Source organism: Telmatherina bonti (assembly GCF_933228915.1).
Source record: "Telmatherina bonti genome assembly, chromosome: 8".
NCBI classification, from domain to species: Eukaryota; Metazoa; Chordata; class Actinopteri; order Atheriniformes; family Telmatherinidae; genus Telmatherina; species Telmatherina bonti.
In genome coordinates, this window is record NC_136626.1 from 11,322,493 (window position 1) to 11,337,616 (window position 15,124).

The window sequence follows — 15,124 nt, forward strand, 5'->3', positions numbered from 1 at the left end:
TCAGACACATCCTCTCCATCACCTCTTACGTTTCTGTGCGCGCGGATGTCTGCAGGTATCATGGGAAAGGAGGGTCGTCAGGCCGTGAGGAACAGTGACTATGCAATTGCCAGATTCAGGTTTCTGGCTAAACTACTGCTGGTCCACGGTCACTTCTACTACATCCGAATAGCTACGCTAGTGCAGTACTTTTTCTACAAGGTAACATTTGGCTGCAGTCTGAGATGGTTCCGAGTGTTCATGTTAAATTATGGAAAAGCTTTTATATCAGCTGCTTGTCTGCTTTCACATGTTTTTAATGTCTTTCCTTCACACTCTTTTCTAGAATGTGTGTTTTATCACGCCCCAGTTTTTATACCAGTTCTTCTGTTTGTTTTCACAACAAGTAAGTCTTTTTATATTTCCATTTCATTTGATCCATGTCACTGTTTTTGTGCTTGCTCTTAATGTTTTATTTACTGGATGTTTTTGTGTGTTGGTTGTACAATACAATTCAACACTTTGATTTTATATTTTTTGCAGAACTCAGTGTGAGTTTGTGCGTTGTTATCCTCTATGATTCCTCTTTTTGAGATGATATGAAGTTTAAGAACAAACAAATATCTGATGTAAACCCAGTGTTTTTTAGTTGCTATCCTGTTCATGTTCCTCATTTTACTCTGGAAAAACTAATATTTCACAGCTTTGAAATGAAATAATTCTGGATGAAGTGAAGCACTTTTCACACATGCACTGCTTTCCATTAACTGGTTGCAGCTGAACTTTTCCATGTCATGCATGAATGAAATCAGCATTGCTGGTATGGAAGCTCTGGTCTTCTCAGATAAAATGATTATCACCCCCTCCCTCAAGTCAGCCACACTGTTTACTGTCATGCTGTCTAACCCAAATGAGTACAACACTGTTCAATCAGCGTAAACATGTTAAAAAGTTGAACTTTTTAGCTGCTTCTGTCCATTGTGGCTGTTTTTCATGAACCATTGTGTGGTTTGCATGCTAATATGACTTGTTGTGGCAACATGATATGTTGTCATACTTGATTCAAACATTGCTCACACACTGGCTCTTTGCATCACTTTTACAGCCATGTCTAAATGAAGGGTAACAGAAAAGTGACTAATGTGTGAAGGTCTGAATGCCATCGTTTTAACAGACTGATGAACCCGGTAATGGTTCTTTTCATGTGTGAAATGGGCTTCACACTAAACAGGAGTGACAGTGGGAGGTGCTGCTATTGTGTGGACCTTCATTTTGCTTTATGTACACATATCGTGTGTTAACTTTCTTCAGTTGTGTGACTTAGTTCAGCATCTCCCCCTGATGAGTTGGTGGCATCACATTTAGTTAATCGTCTGGTGTTGAATGAAACAATGTCTTTGTTCAATCTAGACTCTGTATGACAGTGTTTACCTGACACTGTACAACATCTGCTTCACCTCGCTGCCCATCCTGGTGTACAGTCTGTTTGAGCAGCTGGTCCATCCGCATGTATTGCAGAGTAAACCGGGCCTATACAGGTAACGCCACAGAGCATCTCCAAAGTGCACGCTGTATGTTATCATTCACTGTTTGCAAGAAGCAGCTGAACTGTTTTTTTATGCTAAATCTGCTGCTTTCTGGCAGGATTTTTCCATCCGCAATGATCTAATAATGAAGCATCTTTTTATCATCAACAGAGACATCAGCAAGAACTCGCTGCTGTCTTTCCGGACTTTCCTGTACTGGACCCTGTTGGGCTTCTGTCATGCCTTTGTCTTCTTCTTTGGATCCTACATACTGATGGGAGAAGACACAACTCTCATGGGCAATGGGCAGGTGTGTGTTTGTCAGCATGTAGATGATATGTTTCAACTTGTTTATTAAGAACAAGGACCAGGTAATGGCTAACTTCTACCTTTTGTCCCTTGGCAGGTAGATGGATTTAAAAACAGAAACATGTAATGACATATTACACAAACAACATGGTTTAATTATTTCAGAATGTTTGTATAATTAAGATTTATATACATTTTATGGCAACATAAAATAACAGATCCAAGAATAGTTGCCTGTAATAAACCGACACAGTGGGAAACTATGTGGTGACGCTTACGTTGCGTGCTTTTAACCATTGCTCAGGACTAGTTTTGAATCATAAACGGCTATTTCTTTACTTGATCACGCCTGGTAGTTTGTTACTGGATGTGTTAACATTGTAGAGGAAACCCTGAAAACTGTTGCAGAGAGAAATCTCTCAAACCAAGCAGGAAAGTGATGGTTTAAATTTTAGCTAATTGTGTTTGTATGAGTATGTTTGTTTGTGTATATATTGTGATTATTAGGTGCAGTTGATGGTACTGATTACTGCCTGGTACTTTTGCTACTTATGTCCTCGATCTTCCTCCTTCCTACCTGTTTCTCATCATTTCTGTTAAACAATTGAGCAAATCTTCTCTGTTCTTCTCTTTCCTTTTCTGCTGCATATCTTAACATCTTTCTTTCTCTCTAAAATTTGCCATTTCTGAATGCGCTCACTTTGATTGCTCTCTTGGTTGTCTTCTTTCTTCCATCTTTTGTTGATTACGCCTTTTTCCTTCTGCCTTCACGCTGTGCATGTCTTCAGATCTTGCGAGCTAACAGGCAGCTGGTAAGAGTCTGTTCTACAGTTGAATGCATGTCTCCCTAGGAGGTTAATGAGACGACTCAACAAGATTTATCAACTCGTTTTCAATTGATTAAAATTTTGATAATACTGCTAGAAGGGGCAGAACTTTTTATAACAACGTCTGATTCTTCCAATTTTGCTGTTGCAAAAACATCACATTTACAACCGTAATCTATTCCATTTGAATCACCAACACGAAGGCCTACCGTATCCCACCTAAATCATTCATTTCTCTTTAAACATGGAGCACAAATGCTTAAAATGTACGCCATCCTCTGACATACTATGGATTTTTAATTAAAAACCTGCAAACATCTTTATTTATTTCTATATTTATCATTAACCATCTATCATATCATTAACCATAACCATATCATTAAATGATTAGTTGTGGACTAAAAGATAATAATCATTTTAAGGACCACAAGAGAAAGTTAAAAAAAAAAAAAAGGTGTGACCATGTCTTTCATATATGTCTCTTCGTTTTGATTTTACACCCCTCGCTGTGAAACTTCAGTGTTCAGACTCCAGGTTTTGAATTGGTTGTCGACAAAGCTGTGCCTCCAGCAGCTTTCAGCCTTTACACGGCTGTGGAATTCTTAAAGGGTAGTCACACCGTTGTAACATGGCTTGTTAACCACAGGCGAGCTCTCCTCTGTGTACTAACTAAAGCATACGTCTGCTTACCTGGTCCAGTATGTCACGACTCAAAAGCTTTTGTGGCTTTAGCTAAAGTAGTACTTTCAGTTACTCTGTCTAGTTTTTTTGCCATCCGTGATTGACTGAATGGAGGGTGGCGGTGAGCTCAGGGTGTCTGATAAACTGATAAACTGCCACTAACCAGGTTTATGCATGTTAACAAAGCTTCTTTTTCCATCTGGTCATAAAATCTTATCAACTAATAACCAATTGCCGTATAATCTAGTTGATATATAGCTGACTCATTGTTTGCATTTGTAGATGTTCGGGAACTGGACTTTTGGAACGCTTGTGTTTACTGTTATGGTCATCACTGTCACCTTAAAGGTAAGTCCTGTTCAGTCCTGAGAACGAAAAAAAGTCCCTCTTTCTAAGAATACTATGAAGTAGGATTTGAACATTTTACTGTGATAAACTGATATGTTTGGCTGGTATGATAAATGTATTTGGTTACAAAACTAGCATTAAACAGCTTAAGTCATACAGGGATTATAAATGAGAGAGGAAATTCAGAACCTAACAAACATAGAAAGACCCCAATAGTAAACTGACTAAAATCACGTCCTCAGTTGGACAGAAAAAAGAGTTTTGCTTCCACAAAGCAGGCAGGTAACACTCGGCTGCCATCTGCATTAAACCAAAAGCTGAATAACATGTTCAGGTCCTCAGAGACACACTTGTGTTTTCACACTCCCAGTGTGAAATACAGTGTGTTGGGAAAAGGATGATGTCAGTAGCCATTAACTGCAGAGGATTATTTGTTACAGGTTGGGGGTCAAGGTCTCTTTTCCAGCACCGCAGTAGATTGCTGTAGTTTATTGATGCAGTCCTCATGTCAGTGTTTTATTCCAGGCTGATTTTTCTTCTCCCTGTCTCTGTGTGTCTTTGTATGTGTGTGTCTCATGTGTGTAATGACAGCTTGCATTAGAGACTCATTTTTGGACGTGGATGAACCACTTTGTGACATGGGGCTCGATTGCCTTCTATTTCATCTTTTCTCTCTTCTATGGAGGCATTATCTGGTGAGTTTTCTCCTTATTTAAATCATTTGTCATAGTTTTAAGAATGATTTCCTACATTTAAATACTGTCCCGTGTGAGCACCACAGAGCATCTTCAGAAAACCCTTAAAATAAAAAATTCTTGGATAGCCTGCATTAACCCTGGGGCAAGAAAAACTAAGAGTTTTAGTGTTGTGTATGCAGGAGCTTACCGCCTAAAGGGAAAATCTTATTTCAAAATTCATAGTTTAGTATTTTAGGGGGGTAAAAATTATGGAACAGCCTTAATATTGACCTGAAATCATTTCCAAGCATGCAGCAGTTTAAAAATGTCTTCCAGGGTATAAAGAGAAGGATTTCTCGTTATAAGGGCTTGTTTGTATTTAGTTTTTAATCTTCTGTGAAGATTTTAACTCTACTTCTAATAAGAGTACGTTAGACTTTTTCCTACTCCTTTTCAAAACAAGTTGAATTTATTTTTTTTATTTTTTTCTTGCTTTTTATCATGACTAATATGTATTTACTGTTGCTTTTAATTTCAACATGTTAAAAAATAAACCATTAATTTCTATTATAATATATTCCATCTCATCGTTGACTCAGATAACCTTTTAAAATCTGAGTATATTTACCACCTAATGTACTGAAGCATGTTTAACAGTTTGTGATCATTTTTCCTGGAAAGACGTTCACCTGCCGCCACACTGATGTGTAAGTTGTCGCTATGCGGTTCTCCTGGTTTTTTCCTGCATTCGGCTGCGGCTTTTGGTGAAACAGACAATCTTGTCACTGCAGTGAAATCACTGAGACTTTGCGAGAATCCGCTGTAATTATCTGCCAGGATTGTTGGCCGATCCGATCAATCTTAACCACTTTACGCTGTCCAGCCAGTTCAGACTTGTAGGAGCCACCCTGATCATATTGGGCCATAATTTGTATTTGCAGTCTGACATCTACACCCATTGTTGAACTCTGCTGTCAGGGATTAATAAAATTATTTGAAGAGCACGACTTCAGCTTGTGAGTCCTGAAATCAGAGTGCACAGGGCAAAATGTTCTGGCTGTCCACCTCCATTGTTGTTTTTAGAGTGCTTAATCAAATGTCATATGGCTTTTCACCTCAGATGACAAGCATGGCAGCGCTTATCCTCCCCTTTTCTTTTAGCACCGCATAATGATTGTACTGCTTTCACTGTCTCCAGGCCATTTCTGCACACCCAGGACATGTACTTCGTCTTTGTGCAGCTGCTATCCAGTGGTTCGGCCTGGTTCGCCATCATCATCATCGTCATCACTTGTCTCTTTCCTGATGTTGTGAAGAAAGTCCTCTACAGACATCTACAGCCCACCAGCACGCAGAAGAGTCAGGTAATGAGGGGGAAGTTGCAAAAGCAGTGAAACTCTGCCTGTTTCATTGTGAACAACCTCAGTTTGTTACAAGCATCACCTAACCTGCTCCGTTCCTCAGTTCTGGAAGTGAGCAATTTTCGCACAACATAAAGCAGCAAATGACTGCGTAATTACAAAAGGTGTTCACATACAGGATTTAGGCCAGAACAAAGATTTGTGACGACCCATCACAGCAAACAAAAGGTGTGCAGCTGCTCACATAAAGCACAGCTAAAAAGAAGGGGAAAAAAACCGTGAAACGTGAATGTTGCGCGTCACGACAAACAGAAGGGACAGTCAAATGTCCATCACATCAACAAAAAGTTGCTCTGTCGTGCGCATGCATGTACAGTTGGACGGAAAATTCCTGTAATTATGAACTTCAGTAAACGGCGACAGACACCAGACGCTTGAAATCTCTGTTCACTCTGAGAGATGCAGCGTAATCTGGTAAAACATGGCTGCTGGTTCAGCTGCATCTGGGTCTGTGACAGTCGGTAAACAGGCAGGAGGAAAGCACTTTGATGGCGTCTCTGAGCAGAATACAGCTGTCTGACTTCAGCATCAGAGCCCTGATGAAGCAGTTGGTGTGACATGGGAAACCCCATTGCCTCCAGAACAAACCAACTAGCCTGATGATATAACCAGTGATTTTAACAAGAAGAAAGTGTCTTTTTGTTGTGAATAATAAAAGGATCCAACTTAAAAATGCTGGGCTTTAGATGGACTTGGTTCTTCAACTCTGGTCCTTGAAGGCCACTGCCCTGCAGCTTTTAGCTGTTTTCCAAGATAAAGGAAACTGATGAACTTCACACCTTGTTCTCAGGGACTGCACAATATTAGGGAAACATGCCGAATGCAATAATGCTGTTGGAGGTTGCCATGACGATAATAATGCTGTTGGAGGCTGCCGTGACGATATGATTTGCATAAAATAACATTTTTGCCACTATGTTTTCTCAGGAAGTTCCTCTTGCCAAACACTAATGCAGAAACATCTGTTGAACTTTAAAGCTTTTGACTCTCTTAACTTTCAATTAGGGCTGGGTGATTAATCAGTTTAATTGATTAATTTGTATTGGCTGTTGATGAAGATTTATAGTTATGAAAATCTGGATTTTTTTTTTTTTTTTTTTTTTTTGCCCCACCAGCACCTTTTGGACTTCTGTACCTTATAGTGACGTCAGCACACTCCCCTTGGTTTCCCACAGAAACGCATAAACAAAACATTTATTATTTAGTAGGTTTTTTTTTTTTTATCTTAGAATAAAGTTGCACAAGTAAAGTGAGGCCTATTCTTAAATGTATGATCAAAAGTTAAAAACTATCTCACAGTGGAAACGCACGAAGTGCAGACATGTTTGTCATAATTTTTAGAGCGGCAGCGCCTGCATCTCCCTTTACAATCTTGTTTAACAGCTTGTTTAGTTGCACTTTAAATTCAGGTAAACTCCTAGGCTGACTGCAATAAAATCATTTTTGAAAAAGAATCAATTTTGACATTTGTAATTTATTATTATATTTTTTCTTTACAGTAAGGGGAAAAAATCAATTAAAATGGGATTTGGTTTAAAAAAAATCGGAGATTTTATTTTTCGGCCATATCGCCCAGCCCTACTCTCAATGTTAGAGAAAATAAGGAAGAAATCCGTGACACAGTAGCAGCATTGTTTTAATGCTTGTAGGAACTCGTTGCACAGCTCCTTATGGTTGTTTTGTAGGCAGCAGCGGAGATTCTTTGTGTTTTCTGTTGTGGTTGGTTCAAGTATCTGGCATGTCTTGTAATTCTTCATTTTCTCCTTTAACACAAATAGTTCCAGAAAGTGGACGTACTGTTCTTTTTTTGTTTTGTTTTTTTTTTGGGACCACAAGTTCTTCTGCATCCACGTTTTTGTCACTCCTCTCACTACCTTCAACTGTCACAATGCTCTCATCTTTTAGTCTATTGCTGCGCAACCCTTCTCCAACACACCTGAATCAATAGAATGGCTTATTACCCAGCCTGTGCAGAGCTAAATGACTTGCAGATGAGAAAATTCAGCCATTTCATTCAGGAGTGTTGGAGAGGGCTTGTATCTATCTCTAGGATAGTAGATCTCGTGGACTGAACTTGTGCAGCCCTGATCTACATGAAGCAGAGGCTATAAGAATTTATTTAGGCAGACAGGGCATGAATGCACAGCAGCATTTGGATCGTCACATCTTCCTTAAAACATACAAAATATATATTCAATCTTTTAATCATCACAGTTTTGGAAGCCATGTTTACATCACAAAGGTTTTACTGCAATGAAGGTCATTATTTCATGTACAGCTCTCGTCTGCACAAGCCTGTTAATTAGCCATCAATTTGGATCAAGCAAGTGCAAGCAGAGAAACACTTTTAGGACAGTGGCCCTCAAAGACTGGATGTGAAGAACCCCGTTCTACTGTGTTCACCTGTCCACATAGGTAAATGTGGTTTTTATTGTTCACAGCAGAAACCTTTTTGTCCACATTTTAGAGCTGCTGTTTTCACCCATCAGACCAAATGTTTTGTTCTTCTCCAACTGTCTTTGTTTGCTACAAATGAATATTTTGGGGATCCTGGATGCTTTAGATCAGAGATGTCCAGTTCTGGTCATCAAGGATCACTATTCTGCAGATTTTAAATGTCTTCCTGATCACCTAGTTTCAATCCTCAGCAGCTTGTCAAGATCTGTAGAAGTCTATCAATGGTCCATTAATTTGAATAAAGTATGTTAAAGCAGGGAAGAGTTAAAACCTGCGGCTTTTTTAAGGACTGGAATTGGACATTTCTAGTGTAAGTGGATTTGACACAGGCAGCCTGGGGAACAAACTGCAACTTCAAAATAGTTTAAAAGACGATGAGAGGTCGGCTGAATAGAACGAAAAGAGAGAAAAATGACAGATATAAAGATGAAACTATATATATTATAAATTATAAATAAGTCATAAGTGAAATATGCAAATGAAATATGGGGTCAGAAATGTATCTGCAGAAGAATATTCATATCTAAATCTTTAGGTTTTTATGAGTTTATCACCAAAGCCGAGTAACAATAAAATCAAAATAAATAATGCTTATATATCTTTTAGTTTACAAAGGTCTGTTGGACCAAACTCAAAATGGCATCTAATTCCAGCACACCGCAGCACAGTTTGATGACTGGAAAGTGGTTTGTCTTGCCATCTCCTCTGGCCAGTGTTTGATTTATTTCTTACATGCTGCAAAAAAACAAAAAAAAACAACAAAAAACAGTATAAATGAAAATTCCTGTAAAATGAGCAGAACCTCGAGGTAGGAAACAAACTCTGTCAAGGAAACTCAAAGTGTCAACAGTAGGAGAAACGTTTCAGTGTGTCGAGTTTAAATACTTCATTATTTTCAGCCTCAGCGGTCACGAGTAACCCACTTATTAAGAGGAACGTCACAGAGTTCATATTCGCCCCGCATGACTGCCCTCTGATCACAGAGAAGCACTGACAGGAAAATCCCAGCATCACCACCCAGAAGACCTGCGATGTTTCTGCATCCGTTTGTCCAGCTGCAGACGGAGGGACTTCATTCCAACGGGCCATGGCTTATTAATGAACATACAATATCCCCTGAATATACCGTGTTTAGCAAAGTGCTAATTTCCCTCCGTAGTCCCATAAAGGAAGCAGATAATGACATCACCTGCAGTGTAGATAGATGTCATCGTTATCCTTTAAAATGTTTCCAATCCTTCCTGTGTTTGTTGTTTCTGCTCTGTTGTCTTGTTTTGTCTTTGTGTACGTGTGTGTGTGTGTGTGCTCTAACTGTTGTCCTGTTTTGTCTTTGTGTGTGTGTGTGTGTGTGACTTTCAGAAAGTAGCCTTACTATGGATTTTGTGTTTAAATGCACACATTTGTGTGTGTTTGACAGAGAGAGGGAGCTTGATTTCTAACCTGTGTGTGTGTGTGTGTGTGTGTGTGTGTGTTCTTCATCCTCTCCTCTGTACTCTCCTGGTGTAGATGTATTCCAACCGAGTGGTGATAGGTGATGACTTCATCGCTCTGCAGCCTTTGTCCAGAGCCAAGAGCCAGCTGGGCAAAATTAGGTAGAGGCTTTGAGATTTCTTCAGCCCTGGGCTTAACGTTTTTATAAAGAAAGAAAAAGTCCATAATTACAAGAGTGCTTCATTTAACGGCAATGTTCCTGTGTTCAAAGATTTTAGTGACTTTTACTCATTTTAGTTTTTCAGTTGATTTTTTTTCTCTCCAGCCTTCATCTTTCTTTACATTTTGCAAACATAGTCAGCACTTTAGCAGCACTTTAAGTCTTTTTTTTTTTTATTTAAGTTTAGTTCAAAATGACAAAATGTTCAAAATCCTCAACATGCATATTCTTTAGTATTAACTGGAGTTAAAGATAGTGTTGGAGATCCTGGAAAAACAGGTTAAACAAATACACAATCCTTTCTGTAGACGAAGGACAGTTAGGTTAGATGTCTCACCATCTACCTGGCCAGTTACAACAACTGCATGGTGGGTTTTCAGTCCTGTCTGTTCCACAGATGACTAAATGTTTTTATTTTGTGTTAGAGAATTTAAATAATTAGCTGCTGTCAGGCAATATAGTCACCTTTAATATTAAAGAATGTGCATATTTTTTCAAGTAGTTGTCATATGAGTCAGAATTTCTTAGAAAGGTTTAAAGTCTCTGAAACAGGCTTTGTGTTACCGACAAAATGCCGGTTAAATAAAACTTAAAACATACAGATTCTAAAAGAGATTTAAAAAAAAAAAAAAAAAAAAAAAAAAAAGGAACATTGCTTTGTGGAATAAGTACTCCTATTTATATCTATTCACACATTTTTAAACAATATTCTTTCTCCCAGGTCTGGACCATTTATGTAGCCTTCCTCAGGCCTTTTTCCTACACTAGCAGTACTTCCAAGTCGTGTGCTGTTAGTTTTGGAGCAGGGCCTTTGGTTTTATACTTGCATGCTCTGGACAGCCAATCAGCATTCTCTGTGGTCAGGGTGGGAAAACAGAGATGTGTTCTGGGGGCCTTGCTGGGTTAAAGCATTGTAACTGCTGCATGTGTTGCATATTAAGGAATAGGCTGACATAGATGTGTTTGAGTCCTTTTCCTCACTGCATGGTACATCATTACCCCTCCCACCCACCCACTGCATGAACTAGTTAAGTGAATGACAGAGCAAACGAGTGTTGGGTCACATGGAGCCCTCACTGCCTAAACATCAACTCTTCCCTCTGCACTTCTTATCATGTGGAGCAATGTTGTGATGTGGGGACCTCATCTGAGGTTTGTGTTTCTAAAAGCACAGTTCTGACCGTGTCGTCGCACATCAATGTGGCTGCCTTCTAGTACTTATCTTGTGGTTTATCTGTGGTTGTCTTATTCAGTCAAACGTACAATCTGACATGCTGCTCCCTTTTAAAAAGGAGACATCAGTCAGATGCATAATGCAGCCCGTCAAACTGCTTCTGCATCATCGTATATGATGCATATTCTTGATGGTTGCCCAGTCAACAGGCCTTTTAACTGGTTTTTACCACTCCAGACTTCCGCCTCACCTCAGAGTTGCTCACCTGCATGGTTTCAGCAGATCCATAGGACAAGACTGATAATGTCCTTCTGTGCATGAGTGAATCTTGAAGTATCTTAAACAGCAGCATGGTGCTGTCCTGTTACAAGCATGAAAAACTGCACAATCATTGGATATTTTAGACCAGGGACTGCAGAATCTCCTGCTGCCACAGCTGATAGAAACAGAAAACAGCCAGAAAATCTATATGAATTTAATATTTTAAATGGGCTTTATTTGAACTATTAAAAATCATGAGCTGATATATTTTTTTAAAGAAAAGAAACATGGGATCAATATTTTGTACTGTTATCTTTAAGGCTATTATGAATCATGCATGTCTTTATTTTTCCAGCTATGTAGCAAAGTTCTCAGATTTTTTTACCCAGAAGTCTTCATTTATACTGATAGAATAACTTGCTGTAATTTTTACAGTACATCTCGTTGCCAGTTTATATTTAAGATTAAAACTAATAAATCATATGTGTCATCCTAAATGAGATTTATGCAGCTGGATGTAGAATATAGTTAAGCCGTGCTCCACAGAGTTGCCCTGAGGGCCTTAAATCAGTTCTCACTGTTTAAAAAGAGGGGACAAAATATTGTAAACATTTCTATGTAGCTGTTTGATTAAAGCCTAAACATTATGTCGTCTCTGACAGAAGGACTTCTGCTGGTAGATTGCTGCAGTATGCTGGCAGATCATATTTCTCAGATTCATACAGCATTTACAAACGATAACATTTCGGTTCTTAGTGTCTTGTACTTTATGTTAAATGAGGGAACAGAAGAAGGCAGATGTCATCTACTGATGCTCTCGCTGCATTCCTAATCAAAGCAGTATATTCATGTTAATCTGCTGTATGATACAGTTCTGTTTAAATATTTCCAGTACCTTTCATGGTCTGCTTTTTACGTTATTATTGTCCCGTCATGAGATGAGATGAGATGAAGGTAATCACAGAAGAACCGGGAGGCCTCTCCTGGGTTTACCTGCTGTGTTCCTGCCCCTGTTCCTGCAGCAGGTTAATTGGCTCCCATCTAATGGATTTGATCTTATCGTCACTTCCCTCGAGAAATCTTCGACATGCTTCAAGCTTCTTTCTGTCCATTTGTTGCTTAGTTTTCCAGCTATTTCTCAGCAGACCTCCATCCAGCATGCTCGGTGGTCTTTCTGCTTTTAGGATACTTCCTTCTGTGGTCTCAGTGACGCAATCAAATATTCTGAAAGACCTCCACCACTAGTGACTAGGATATCCCCTCGGTTTTTAAGAAGAGAGGTTGAAACCTGCAGAACAGGTTATAAAATCCATAAGAAGGTCTTACTTGGTTTTGTGAGCCTGAAATTTGCACCCACTCTTTCAGATGTTGATGAGGTCGGTTTTTAGAGCTGAAAACCGAAGACCACGATTGCTCTGGTCTGTGTATACTGCATGTTTACGTGTACGCTGGAGCCCTGTGTGTCGAGGCTTCTAACTTTCCCCAGTAGGCCGGCCTCCTGCTGCTCATATGGACATGCTGACTGACTGGCTGCATGCCTACTTCTTCACTTATTTGCTGGTTGGTAAAGTGGCAGCACTGGAAAACGTATCCACTCCACCTCTAGTTGTTTAGTCTTCTAAGTTTCCTTTGGTGAAATGTAAGATGTGAGTTTTTAAATGATTCACCTCTTTAGACAAATATTTAAAGTTTATAAAGAGGACTAAATAAGAAAGATGGATATTTTTTGCAGTGTGATTGGTTATGTTGCTGTTTTAATGTCTGGCCGACCAACAGTCTACCTGGTTGACTCATAGATAAGCTGTTTGATTGGCCAGCTGGGCTCACTGTAAGCATCTTGTGTTCTTCAGATGGAAGAGGGTGAGGGTTCAGTCGGCCCAGAATATGACCCTGTTAAAGCCCAGCGGAGCCCAGGGGAGGACAATTGGCACCTGCTAGCTGCTTATCCTCCCCCTGCTGCCCCCGGCCCAGACCCATGCTCCCCTAGGTAGTACCATACATGTACTTCACTCCCATTGTCCTCATTGTACTATCACTGGATTCACCTGAGGCCCAACCAATCCTGTGCACCCCCTCACAGATGCAGTAGCCTGCACATGTCCTTATGTTTGGTTACAACTACCTGCACCTTCAATCATTATCCCATGGCTGTTTGTGGCAGCTGCTCCACTCTGCCCGTTTCCTTTCCATGTAAATAACACTGTTCCTGTGTGTCTTTCTGTCTGTATCGCCTCGGCACATGAATGACCTCATACTGTCCTGCCCAACCATGATTAACTCCATCCCTCCCAATCCTTCGATGAAAAACCTCATCCTTCCCAGCCCAGATGTGACTGATACTGTCCTCCCTTCCCCAACCTTCCCCTAACCCGGTCTCTATTCACCCCTCTCTGTTATTGATCAGGTATGGGTTCAGCGTGAAGACAAAGAGAGAATGCTGTTGGCATGCTGGCTTCCTTTTCTTTGTCATGTATTCATCCAAGCATCTGCTCCCGTAGAGCTCAGTGATGTTTCGTTGTTTGCTTGCAGGTGTTTCATGGCACATAAAGTTCCTGTTTTTTTTTTTTTTTTTTTTTTATTCTCTTTTATTTGACAATGTTTGCTTTCTTAAAATGGTGTTGGTGAACACTAAGGCTGTGACAATACGCTTTTGTCCTGATTCAATTCCAATTTTTTTGGGTGCCGATTCGATTTAAATTTTGGTTCTCACAATTCTTTGGTATTGCTGATTTTTGTAGATTAAAAACAAATTAAAATGTATGAAACTTTTTTTTTTTTTTTTTTTAATGTTTTTTTGCGTTCTTGATTTCAATTAGGAAAAAGCAACACATTAGTCAGACCATCATTCTGCTGCTATAATACCCAAGAAGACAAGTAAAAAGATCAATAAAAATGACAAAAATTTTAGTCTGGATTATTTTGATTTATTTGGGGGAAAAAAAAATTGTAAAAATTAAAAAAAAAAAAATCAATTTTAAAATTGTGAAGCAAAAAAAAAAATCCTGATTTTTTTTATTTGCTTTTCCCGCCCCTAGTGAACACCGTGTGCTTATCATGAGCAGTATTATGTGATCCAGACTGCAGTATGATGCCAGGTTGTCGCTGCTGCTGCTTTCCTAAACCGGCATCGCTGTGTTGGGCTGAACTCTACTGAAGTAATAAGTCAACAAAGGAAAATTTCATTTAGCTTTATTTGTATAACAGCTAAGCCCTCTGGAGGATAAAGTCCAGTTCAATCCAGTTCATTATAGTTTATATCCCAATAAAACAAATCCATTATAGGATCCACATTAGTCCAGTCGATGATAACTTAGCTCATTTAAGCCAATTTATAGAAAAGTAATTGCCTAGCGGACAGATTGCATCAAATCTTCTCTTTGATTCATTCACCCATAAAACCGTCACTGAGGCCACTTTATGGCACAGCCTTCGTGTCTCAGCAAATTTAACTCATCACCTCATCACACCAAAAAGAAAAGTGATGGTTTGTCAGAAATGTTACCTTTCTGAAACGCTAACTTCAGGTGAAACATCTTCTGTCGTCTGATTGTTTTGCTCTCTGATGTAGCGGCACATCGGCCCCGACCGTGTCTGGAACTCATGTTGTAGGATATTTTACTAACTAAAGGATTCGTTTAACATGGTAACAGCTGTAAATGGCTCCCTCCTGTTTGGTTTCAAGCGTTTCAGGAGATCTTTTCCTTTCTATAAAGTAGAAAAAGTATTTTGTGTGTCACAGCAGGGTTTATAATTTCCCACTGTATACCTTTATATTATAATTGATCTCTGTGTTGGCCCTGCGATAGACTGGTG

At 39.3% G+C, this 15,124-nt stretch overlaps 1 protein-coding gene across 3 annotated transcripts in view; it reads left to right on the forward strand.

Annotated features, from left to right (window-relative positions):
* atp11b (ATPase phospholipid transporting 11B) overlaps positions 1-15,124 on the forward strand; it is a 66,751-nt gene that overhangs the window by 28,857 nt on the left and 22,770 nt on the right. For 2 of the 3 annotated variants that reach the window (XM_079245571.1, XM_079245570.1), the window contains exons 22-28: positions 56-201; positions 326-385; positions 1,390-1,517; positions 1,677-1,815; positions 3,605-3,670; positions 4,262-4,365; positions 5,546-5,711. In XM_079245571.1, the coding sequence (XP_079101697.1) occupies positions 56-201; positions 326-385; positions 1,390-1,517; positions 1,677-1,815; positions 3,605-3,670; positions 4,262-4,365; positions 5,546-5,711 (809 nt within the window). Of the gene's footprint in view, positions 1-55; positions 202-325; positions 386-1,389; positions 1,518-1,676; positions 1,816-3,604; positions 3,671-4,261; positions 4,366-5,545; positions 5,712-9,731; positions 9,818-15,124 lie in introns of all 3 variants that reach the window. The other variant, XR_013771433.1, reaches the window with a different exon arrangement.